Source organism: Danio rerio, chromosome 3 (assembly GCF_049306965.1).
Source record: "Danio rerio strain Tuebingen ecotype United States chromosome 3, GRCz12tu, whole genome shotgun sequence".
Classification (NCBI taxonomy): Eukaryota; Metazoa; Chordata; class Actinopteri; order Cypriniformes; family Danionidae; genus Danio; species Danio rerio.
Genome location: NC_133178.1, coordinates 12142501 through 12155343, shown reverse-complemented (window position 1 = coordinate 12155343; position 12843 = coordinate 12142501). Strand labels below are relative to the sequence as shown.

The 12843-nt window shown below is 36.8% G+C and overlaps 1 protein-coding gene across 1 annotated transcript in view; it reads right to left on the bottom strand.

Moving 5' to 3' along the window:
• Positions 1-3704: 3704 nt before the first annotated feature.
• hspbp1 (HSPA (heat shock 70kDa) binding protein, cytoplasmic cochaperone 1) overlaps positions 3705-12843 on the bottom strand; it is an 18536-nt gene continuing 9397 nt past the window's right edge. Inside the window, exons 5-8 of the mRNA NM_200075.2 lie at positions 12786-12843; positions 11780-11876; positions 7762-7873; positions 3705-4454 (exon numbers count right to left, since the gene is read on the bottom strand). The exon at positions 12786-12843 is cut by the window's right edge and continues 98 nt beyond it. Of these exons, the coding sequence (NP_956369.2) occupies positions 4374-4454; positions 7762-7873; positions 11780-11876; positions 12786-12843 (348 nt within the window). The 3' untranslated portion in view covers positions 3705-4373. The remainder of the gene's footprint in view (positions 4455-7761; positions 7874-11779; positions 11877-12785) is intronic.

Genomic DNA, 12843 nt, shown 5'->3' with positions numbered 1-12843 from the left:
ATAACACTGTATGACAACGCTTCAGATGACTGTTCTAGAGCCTACAGCTAATCCGTCTGTCAGATTCTGGAGTGCATTACAGGTCTAAAGATAAGTATAAATGATAAATTATCCTAAATAAAACTATTACATTTATAGAGATGATATACAAGTATATAATTTCACTCACCTGGGAAATGGAGGCCACGTGAATGGTTTGTGAGCAAAACTAAGTGCACACAGCATGCCACATTATCTGATCATTGTAAGAAATAACTCCAAAAGTCATCTGACTGTGTAAAGCCACATAAAACACAAAAATACAATGTATATGCCGAGTTCAGCGGCTAATCAGCCGGAATCAGCTGAGACCTAGCTGTCACTCAAGTGGCCATGCCCTTAACTATGCAGACATCATATAACCTAATATAAAGGAAACGGATGAGTTCACAGTTGCCACGAAGGGTATTATTAGCTACATGAACCAAAATCATTCTTTGTACCAGGCTGTAAACACCTTTCTTCTGCTGTAAAGTTGGTCATTTTAACAGTGGGCTTAATAGAAATTTGCTATATTATGGAGCCAGGACTGGTGGAATTTCGATGAATTAAAGTTTCAGTTACTTCCGTATTTGCTTCAAGAGGGAGAACGGGAGGTTGCTGCTTGGCTCCTTCTTATACATTCTTATATTCAGCCTTCACATCAAGGTTCCTAAAAGCCAAGAAGGTCAAGGTGCTCCAGGATTGGCCAGCCCAGTCACCAGACATGAACAGTATTGAGCATGTCTGGGGTAAGATGGAGGAGAAGGCATTGAAGATGAAACTTGATGAACTCTGGGAGTCCTGCAAGAACACTTTCTTTGCCATTCCAGATGACTTTATTAGTAAGTGATTTGAGTCATTGCAGAGATGTATGGATGCAGTTCTCCAAGCTCATGGGAGTCATACACTATATTCATTCTTTTTCCACTGCAGCATGACTTTATTTTCTATATTGGACATTATTTCTGTTAAGCGGCAAGACTTTTGTCTGAGCATAGTCAGACCTTACTGTCCTAATTAAACAATTAGAAATCAAGGCATGATCATATTTTATTTTGGTAAAATAAGCGTAATCTAGAGGCCTTTGCCTTTCATATAAGCCACTTCTGATACCGAATGATCAACTAGAAGTCAAGTTATTATTTGTTCTTCCTAAAACTTGGATAGGCGACAACACTTGTCAGGTGGTGTATTAGCTATAATTTAATGTTATGTTCATATATACTGTATGACTATATAACAGATTTAGGTATGTAAATATAATTCGGGTCAAATATGAGATGCCTGATTTTGATGTTATTATGAGGACACGCATTTAATTTTCAAAAGTGACTATCTACAAAGAAAGCATATTAATTAGTGCAGACAATTGATTAAAAAAACAAATTAATTGCTCTTTTTTTGAAAATTAGTCACAATTAATCACATTTAAAAGACTGAAACTTGTAATTGACTATTCAAATGTAAAACTAACATAAATGCAGGACAAAAAACTATTTCAATTCAAAATATAATTGTTTATTAGAATTTTTGTTTAACTTGTAACACAGATTTCTTCATGTAAACAACAAACCCACAATAAACCATCAAGATCCTGGCTTGACAGCCATATTTCTTACAGAAATTAAAACACAGGCATGTTAATGCCATTTGATTTCAAAACAATCAATGCCAGTAAAGAAAACATTGATTTCCAAGTGGGATTCTAAGTGGACTGCAAAGAATGCCAAAATACAGGCATTGCAGATATGGAAATTGGAAAATTAATATAACAATAAAGTATTGAATACAAACATTTGCACTCATTGTAAAGTTGTATTGCTGTGAGTTGAGAACATTAATTATGAAGTAGAAACAATTTTGCTCAGTCTTCCTTTACATTCATCCAGTTGCTAAAACAGTCCAGTCTGTTGACATTATCGGGGGACAGTGTGGACCTTTTCTTTTGAATGATGTGAGCTGAGAGTGCAACGCAATCTCACGGCAATTCGTCATTTTTTGATTTAGTGGCTACGGACAACGATGTTTAGGCAGGTTTGTTGCTAAAAAACGCATGCGCACACACACACCAAGGCCGTGCACGGGGGGTGGTCCGGTGGCCAGAGCCACTGCCCCTCTGCCCTCATTGGCCCTCTCAGGAGGCACTTGCTCTTCACTTTGCGATGGCGTTGAGCACCTGCCCCCTACCTGCAGCGATTTTTGATTTCCTTAAAGGACCACCGAGTCACAAAATGCACAAATGCGGAGGTTTTTCTTTCTGTTCATCATGCAGTATCAAACTCCAATAAAACAGAAGTCGAAAGTTAAAAATGAAACACTCAAAATTGCATGAAACTCTGGAGGAAACTCTGGAGAGCCTGGTGATGCGACATTAATTGTTTATACTGAAGCTTGCCTTCAAAAAGTGCTTCCTTGGTCTAATCCATATTTCTTTGCCCGTGAAACACACATCGACCACAACAGGAAGTAAAAAAAAAAAAAAAAACTACAACTGCGTAATTTTTTTTAACGTGTTAAATATTTCACATTAATCGCATGCGTTAATGCACAAATTTTGACAGCACTAATATTAATGCATGTAAATTGCCTAGTTTATAGTTTACAATAACTTTTTTAATAGTCAAATTTTGAATGAAATGTTCTGTCATCATTCAGCACAACAGATTTATTTGAAAATGACAATATATTAGTCCGACCTGCACTAGAATGTATAAAAGAGCAAGTGATCATTCTGAATGTCATTATATTATAAAGGATAACCATTATATTATAAATGAAAACCGTGGCGACATTATGGCTCAGTGGTTAACACTTTCGCCTTATAGCAAGAAGGTCACTGGTTTAAGTCCCGGCTGGGTCAGTTGGCATTTCTGTGTGGAGTTTGCATGTTCTCCCCTTGTTGGCGTAGGTTTCCTCCGAGTGCTTCGGTTTCCCCCACAATCTAAAGACATGCGTTAAATTGAACAAACTAAATTGGCCGTAGTGTGTGTGTGTGAACGAGTGTGTATGGATGTTTCTCAGTACTGAGTTGCAGCTGAAAGGGCATCCGCTGTGTAAAACATATGCCAGAATAGCTGGCGGTTCATTCCGCTGTAGAACCCTCTGATGAATAAGGGACTAAGCCAAAGGTAAATGAATGATTGAAAACTTCTTGTAATGGCAATAGCAGTTTATGAATACTTTTAATTTAATATAGATATAACTGAATATAGATATACTGCAGATCACACTGAATGACGTTCCAGTGAGTGTCTCTAAATCATGATTAATAAAATAAACGATAGTTGTTACTTTTATAAAAAAAAACAAGACAATTTCTAATATAACGGGAAGCTTATACTTTTATAGTTTTTAATGCATTAAAATTAATACATGATCTCATTTATTTCACTTTAGATGTTAAATTCAAAGTGCAGAATCATGCTTACTAATGATTATGCAATGGTGTAAAAACATATATTTGTACAGGTGTTTTCCTGCTTCTGGATCATGGAAATCACTAGAATGTTTTTCCTTTTTTAAATCTTTTATCTTAGATTGAAATTAAACTTTAACCTCTGATATGCCACTTCATTTGTTTGAGTTTACATAATATATGCATATATTACACATATTTTTCAAGAAAGTTCAGTTTTAGATGAAAAAAAAAAGGTTAAAAACATAATTAAAACAGAACGCTGAAGTGTTTAAACACAGGTCTGAATGTGTTTATTTTAAATTATTGTCTATAATAATAATGTGCAGTTCTACATTATGGCTTTGTATTTGTGTGATTGACCAAGAGATAGTTCACCCAAAAATGTCAAATATCTCATTATTTACTTTCTATTATGTGGTTTTAAATCTTGATGAACTTCTTTCTTCTTTCTTGAATGCAAAATAAGATAGTTTGAAGAATGCTGGTACCCACTGACTTACATAGTAGGACAACAAATTACAATGGAAGTCACCGGATGAATTAAAATATCTTTTTTTATGTTCAACAGAGGAAACTCAAGAGTTAAGTGAGAACAAATGACAGGACTGTCATTTTTGAGAGTACTGTCCCTTTAAGAATGTTTCGAAAGTTGACCATATAACAGAACATTTATAATAACGAACAAAGATATTATAAATAAATGTACATGTTCATCATCATTACACACGAGTGTTTGTGTCCAGTACATGAACACGCACGCACGCACACACACACACACACACAGCTAAACTCATCTCTGAAAACTCAGAGTTAAAAGTCTCTTTCACGTTGATCTTTTTAACAGTATTATTCCTATTGTTTTGGTTTCTCTCTTAAACAGAGAAGGAATACAAACTGGGTGTTGCTGTTATTCGTTGAATCAGCAATCAGATGGTCAGCGATCCATGGCATTATCCTCTTGCGTTTGTCCCGGAAAACAAACCGCTCGCAAACGTTCACAAAACTCCAGTTCCTCCTGCGGGAATAACAAATTCAGAGCCGTCAGCGGGGTTTCTGTCAAACTTAAGACATTTTTAAGACCATTATGAATTAACTTGGCTTCTTTATGGCATACCTTGCAAAGGGTACCTAGCACAACAAACGGGTACCAAAAGGCGGAGCTAGACGTGCAGCTGAATGATATTGGTTTACAGAGAAACATCACTAGTAGAGGTGTGAAACTATACTGGTCTCACGGTTCGGTTACGATTATCATGCCTTCGATTCGGTTCAATTCGATATTTCGGTGCATCACAGTGCATTGACGATGCTTTCCATATACAGTGTTATATTGAGAGGAGGCTATAACAAGCTGTCTGTAAAAACACATAGACACACAGCACCACACTGTCTCTCATTCAAACACAAACATAAACAGCACCAAAGAAACAAACACACACACTTAAGCCCACGCAACAAGGAGAGCTCGCGAAGAGCGGAGCAGAAAAACGAAAAAAAGAAGCACTTTTCCGACGGTCCCTTGCTGAGAGCTCCCCTCAGCGCGAGCTGTCCCGGCTAAACACATATTGCGAGGGCTTAAACGAGCAGTGCTCGTAATGTCGAGCGAAAAAAAAAAAGAAAGACAGCTGTGAAACATAACCAGCTTTGTCTTTTTGTAGGAAACACACTTTAGATCTTTTTAGGGTTAGAGGTTTTTGAGTTATTGCCGTCTGTAACTGAATGTGTGTCAAGAATATTGAAAACAAAACCAACTGAACCGCGCTCATTACTGGCGCCCCCCTGGATATACAGCGCCCTTAGCATTTGCCTATGGTGCCTATGCCACGGGCCGGCCCTGAGTTGGCTGAGTGTTGTAAATACTCGCGCTCACCTCCCTCGCGACAGAGCGCATAGGAGATAAATGACGTCAGTACATAATAACCGGTTATGATTATTACTGAACCGATACCGAATCTTCCGCTACTGCATCGCGGTTCACCAAAGAAACAATTAATTTTGACACCCCTAGTCACTAGTGTACACAAGCTAGGAGAATGAAAACAAAGAAACCGCCATTTTTAAAAACACAGCCGAGACATTACACCGTAATACTATATGCAGGATGGCTCATTTATATGCATGCACCTTAATAAAATGGGAATGGTTGGTGATATCAACGTCCTGTTTGTGGCACATTAGTATATGTGAGCGGGCAAACTTTTCAAGATGGGTGGTGACCATGGTGGCCATTTGGAAGTCGGCCATCTTGGATCCAACTTTTGTTTTTTTCAATAGGAAGAGGGTCATTTGACACATCAAACTTATTAGGAATTTCACAAGAAAAACAATGGTGTGCTTGGTTTTAACGTAACTTCTATTCTTTCATGAGTAATTTACAAGTTTCTGACCACTTATAAAATGTGTTCAATGTGCTGCCCATTGTGTTGGATTGTCAATGCAACCCTCTTCTCCCACTCCTCACACACTAATAGCAGCACCACAGGGGAAATGCCAGCACAGGCTTCCAGTATCAGTAGTTTCAGGTGCTGCACATCTTGTATCTCCACACCATAGACAACAAAGATAGTGGGGCCATTCTTCATCAATGAAAAACCTCAAGGCCACCGGATATTTAAAATTGCTACATGATGATGTGTTTCCCTCTTTATGCACTGAAGCTGGCACGTTCCCTGAGCTTTTCTAGCAAGATGGTGCACCACCACACTATGGGTGTCAGGTCTGAGGATTCCTAGATGAACAGTTTCCTGAAAAGTGGATTGATCATCGTGGGCCAATTGAATGGCCTCCAAGGTCTCCCAATCTGACCCCCTTAGACTTTTATCTTAGGGGTCATCTGAAGGCAATCGTCTATGGTGTGAAGATACAAGATGTGCTGCACCTGAAACTACAGTTACTGGAAGCCTGTGCTGGCATTTCCCCTGCGGTATCACATATACTACCACCGTTAATATCAGTGCCACAACCAGGACGTTAATATCATCAACCATTCCCATTTTTTTAAAGTGTATCCATATAAATGGCCCACCCTGTACATATAATAACGAGCCATGGTTGACCCGAGCTCAAACAAACCTTGTCGGTGTCTTGATGTACGAGCCTGTCTGAAAGTGCGAGTGGTTTTACTTTCTCCAGGGAGCTCGCAATCGTGAACAATTAAACAGTAAGCCTACAGTTCAATACATACCTCGGTTTTTTTAACACGGTTTTTGGTTCAGTTTGGTTCTAATAGCTTGACGTGTTTTTTTTTTTGTTATTCTATGCTTAGGCAATAGGATTAGCAAGAGGTTAAGAAGAAGAAAAAAACTATTTATTGCAATACTCCTTTATTTTACTTTAAAGCCAAGAAAACTACACTAGTTCCTATTGTTTAAAAAAAACACTGAAATCTCACAGCTGCTGGTAGCCCATGTACAAACTGGGGAACACATAAATTCCTACATTTTGAAAGTAAACATGTGAAGTTAATAAGGATAAATTGGCCATTTCAAATAAACATATTTGTACTTCAGTAAACATAAATAAACCATCTTAATTATCTCGGTGCTAATAAACGTGCAAGACGGTAGTCTGTAAGTTAACGCGGATCGAGTGCTTTTATAAGAAGACAAAAGCCCGCATCTCTATTTACTAAAAATGGCTGCAAATCTTTTCCAGCAATCCAGCGCTTCCTCGTACTGTTGCCTTGCTTCACCGCTGCTTGGCATGTTAAAGTGTGGAATGATGGTTAAGCGTTCCCTAACTTTAGAACATAGCAATCGAATATTTACTTGCAAGGAGGAGTTTCCTTTCCTCAGCTCGTAAACTTATAGGCACACAGAAACAGTCAATTCGGAGAGATATAAAACGCACACAAACTATTTAATCGTAAAAAAAAAAAAAAAAAAAAAAACGTAATTCGCAAGCGCTTATTGAACCGTGAGTGTAGTACCGAATGTTTCAATATTATATTGAGAATTGTGGCATACCTAATATAGATATATACCTTTTTGTGTGCGTCTGTGTGATCCGGTTATGTTGTGATTCTGTGACTGCTAGCGTTGGTTGCTTAATATTTAAAAATTTGACAGTTAAAGTGACTAGGTTAATTTAGACTTAAATAAATAAAAATTAAATACAATTTGTACAGAATATTTTAGGCGTTTTTTATGCATTTGGGCAAGAAAAAGTCAGCTATATCTGGCAACACTAACCCTGCACATTACATTTCAGTCAACATCAGACATGTTAAGGTGTTCTTTATGGAGTTAACAGTATGCATAGCTAACCTGGGATTATACAATATATAACGCCTTTTTCAATTTTTCATAAGTGAAATTATTTACCAGGCTCTCCTCTTGGCCCCTTAGATCCTGCACTCTCTGTTTGAGCAGTTCCTCCAAGCCCAGCGATGGATCTCTGCAGTCGCTCATGCCACGGGGAGAGTCCTCCACTAGACTACAAACACACACAGGTCAAAATTCATTCAGTGTCCCAATTTGCATACTATATGTCTTAAATAGTATTTTAAAATATAGTATGTCCCAAATTATAGTAAGTTGAAATTAGCACTCTTAAGTTACCGGGATGGTCTGTGTACTCTAATGGTTAATATTTTCCACATTACATTGCATAATCAACATAAATATGATCAGAACTATAAATGTGGGCAAAACTACAAACATACCTAAAAAAAAAAAAAAAAAAAAAAAAAAAAACTACAAACATGGCCGACTGAGATTTAAATGGTACGGCTTAGGTAAAATTACTTGAATGATGGTTTACTAATATTTTATATTTTTATTTTTTTATGTTTTCCACATTAAAGTTCATCCGCAACAGGAGTCCACCACCAGACTACAAACACACATGACAAAATTCAGTCAGAAATCAATGCTGCGTCCCAATTCACACAATATCCTGCCTAAATAAACTCAAAAACAAAATTAGTATCCATGTTGAAATGAGTATTCTTAAGGTACCTGGAGGGTCTGCGTATTCTAATGGCTAATATTTTCCACAATACATTGTGTGATGGACATAAATATAATTAGAACTATGAATGCGGGTAAAACTACAAAAGTACCAAAGAAAACTACAAACATGGCCGACAGAGTTAAGTGGTGAGGTTGGGTAAAGATGTTTGGATGATTGTTTATTGATATGCAATCAATTTATTTCACTTTTCCAAAATATATTTCATCTGCAACAAGAGTTCCTCCTCCAGACTACAAACACATGTGACAAAAATTGGTCAGAAACCAATGCTGCATCCCAATTCACATAAGATCCAGCCTCAATTACAGAAGTTAGTATGTATGTTGAAATGAGTATTTCTTGGTCTGCATACTCTAATGCTTATTGTTTTCCACTTTACATAGTTGTTGCAGATGAAATATGATTAGAACTATGAATGTGGGTAAAACTACAAACATTAAAAAAAAAAAAACTACAAACATGGCCGACAGAGTCGGAGCCATTACAAACAGGCTTAAATTTCAAGATCCTTGAATGATTGTACATTAATATATAACAATATATTTATTTTAATTTTCCACATCAAATTACATCTGCAACAACAATGTAAAGTTTTATAAAGGTTTGGTCATTAAATATGCTAGAGGGTTTGCTAGGGGAACACCCGAGGAGATTTCTCTTCATGAAAGACTGGCGAATGACAGATTAACCTACTGCTGCTTCTTCAGTGTGGTAGCTAGTTAAATATGAAAGAAATGTGGATAATTTGACAAGATGATTGACAGGGCACGCAACTAAGCAAAAGAATTGTCCGTTAATGAGAAAGTAGTGTGTCCCAAAGCTTGCATTCTCTTCTGTTACACATTCAAATGAAAGTACTTTTCTCCTCAAACTGAAAAAGCTGATGCCTTTCCAGCAGCATACGTTAGTTCATTTATGACCGTCAACACCCTCAGAAATACTGGTACAATGTTGTACCAAAGAAGGTGTAAACCCTTGTCACTGGGGCAGTTTCTTTTTATGAAACAGAATTGTACCTTAAGACAAAGAAACACATTTTTATTGTTGCAGTCTGTATATTTAAGGACATGATTTGTACCATTTAAACCTGCAGATACAATATTGTACCTTCATCAAAGGTACAAATCTGATCCACGAAGGTACCACTACAGTAACAAGACACTTTGTACCCTAACAGTGTCAAACTTGTTCCTTCAAGAACTATTTAAAAGCATTTTGCTGTATCCAAAATGTGTCAGTTTATTTTCAGTAAATATAAAACATCAAATACATTTTTTAAACAATGTTTTTAAGTTTATTTTTGTGTGAATGCACCTTTTCTATTTACAATAAAGAATAAAAATTATTTTAACACAACTCAAAAGATTTTTTGGCTAAACACTGCACAACACTTTTTACAAAAATGTTACAACTTTTTTTCCTCCAAATTTCACACAATATCTTTGTAATCACTTAAAAGTTGATTTGATTTACTTAATTTTAAAATAGAATTAGAATTATGCAAAAGTATTGTAACTAGATATGCAGAATATTTGATGAGTTCACAGTACTAAAATGTCTGCATGAACACTTGCATATGCAGGACTTTTGCTGGCTCACATGCGTAGTGGAATGCAAACGCCAAAAGGTGCTGATATCCGTTATGAAAATGTATTTATAAGAAAAAGCTTACCAAAGGTTTATTAAAAATGCCTTAAATGTTTAATTTATACTGCACACGACATTTGGACACAACTGTCGGATTACGCCCCCTTGTGGCAGCCGCACAGTATTTTCAGTGTTGTCGTGCACCCGGGGGAGAAGCTGATTCTCACGGTGTCCAAAATTAAGGAGGGCAAAAGCAAGAGCCTTTAATCTCTGTGCGTTCACATGGTTTAATGAATGAATGAATGAATACTAGAAACTCATAGACCGCTAAAATATTGGAGGGATTGTGGAGACAACATTAAAAATATATATTTTTATTACTTTCTTACTTACATTTGTGAACAGAAAAGTATTTTTTTTTTAATATAGACTTTTTATAATTAAAAAAAATAACCAAATAAACTCCTTTTTCTCATCTCGGGCGCACAGATCTGCTTGGACATCACTAGAATACATCATATCCAGTCGGCAGGTCGCATACGGTCTAGTCGCAAGAGTTCAAATATTTCAACGAATCCGCAACTCAATTCGGATCCGAATTTTACACATACGTAGATGATCGGAACTCAACTCAGCTCCCGGACTAGACTCCATTGGAAATGAATGACTTCCGGTCTGTCGCTTGTCATTTGTCGTGTGCAGTGGAAAGGAGACTTTAGAGTTTTGTTTTACCAGTTGTTTTGTATTATAAAACTTAATAATTAATGTTTATGAGTTTCTTTAAGCATATGCTTTTAAATAATGATTCATGTTTTAATATGTAAATTATTCATAAAATAATTTGGCCTTTCCAGTAATACTTATGTTTATAGATATTTTAATAAATATATTGTAGATATTGTAATAAAGAAGGAGTTGTCCAACAAATGTACCTTTTTTATGAGAACAATTGTGTACCTTCATTTCAATTGTACCATAGAAGGTACAGAACAGTATTATAAGAGGTCTTTTCTGTACTATAAAAGGTGCAACTTTTACAAAGATACAAAACTGTTCCGTAAGGCAGAGGTTCTCAAAGTGGGGATCGGGACCCCCCGAGGGGTCGCGGGACAATGAAGGGGGGTCGCCTGGTGATTTTCAAAAATCAATTAATTTTTATTAAACCTTAAGACTTACTGTATTTTATCAATAACCTACTAAAGAGAAAAAAATAGTCGTTTATAGTTACTATAAACTATATAGTTACTATAGTAGCTTATAGTTAATAGTTCTATTGGATTGCGACTTCTCTAGTAATTACATTATACTAAAGGCACAGCAATACTTTCAGATGCAGCAGATTGATTTTATAACACCAGGTTAAACTTTCTAGCCCATTTACAGCACTGACATACATAAAAAAACAAAAACAAAGAATAGACTTGGGTCTATTGGTGTGTGTGCGTCATTGCATACAAGGTTTCTGTATTTATAACCACCACCTCAGAGAAAATTGGGGGTCACGAGTCACTGGCATTGTCATTTTGGGGGTCGCGGGCTGAAAAGTTTGGGAACCCCTGCCGTAAGGAACATTATTAGTACCACTGTGTACCTTTTTTTTGAGAGTGTACAGACTGACCTCCCCCATGAACGTAATTTAAGTTTTGTAGTATAATTTGGTGTTTTATTTATTTTGTACTATTTTGCTTACTATATACTGAAGCTATTTAAAGGTTTAACAAGGGGGAAAAAATAACTAAACAAAAAAATAGTTTAAGATCATGCAAGTGCTCTACTAACCAGCAGAGGGCGCCAAGCACATGTTCGTGAACAGAGGAATGAGGAGAGCGGAGAACAGACACCAGCTGCTGGACCATTCCCATAGACAACACTGTATCTGAGAAAGAAAGCAACATTTAGAATATAAAACACGTTTTTTATTGTTGTTGTTTTTTCATCGTGTGATTATTATAATTTATTTATGGATTGCACTTTTACTTTGGGGAACTACCTTTCATAAAGAAACTGAAACAAATCACTTTAAATAAAAGGGTGATGCTACAAATGATGTGCATACAGGGTGAAATCTAAGTGTGAGGTACATTTGATTTTATTTATTCTTCTTTCGTAATCACTAGAGTACAATAATATCCAATAAGTCCATAACTTTGCAGCAGAAAAACTTGTTTCAAGTTATTTTGGGTGTAAGTCAAGGTCTGCTGAATGCAATTACTTTAATAAGTTGCCTTTTAGGCGAAGCAGTGGCGCAGTAGGTAGTGCTGTCGCCTCACAGCAAGAAAGTCGCTGGGTCGCTGATTCGAGCCTCAGCTCAGTTGGCGTTTCTGTGTGGAGTTTGCATGTTCTCCCTGCGTTCGCGTGGGTTTACTCCGGGTGGTCCTGTTTCCCCCCACAGTCCAAAGACTTGTGGTACAGGTGAACTGCATAGGCTAAATTGTCCGTAGTGTATGAGTGTGTGTGTGAATGTGTGTGGATGTTTTCCAGAGATGGGTTGCAGCTGGAAGGGCATCCGCTGCATAAAAACTTGCTGGATAAGTTGGCAGTTCATTCCGCTGTGGCGACCCGGGATTAATAAAGGGACTAAGCTGACAAGAAAATTATTGACTGAAAGTTTCCTTTCAATACGATATGAATGAACTGAAGAGAAAAATAACACCTCTTTGTACAGTTTTGAACAAATATCGCTTACAAAATAATGATCATTTTCCCTGTAAATACTCCCAATATTTTAACCAAATAATCAATAGGCATGGGTGGATAAATGCTCTGCGTCCAGAATGAGCCCTACCTTTGTGTTCTGGATGACTGTTCAAAAGGTTTAGAAGAAGAAACGCTGATTTAGTTCT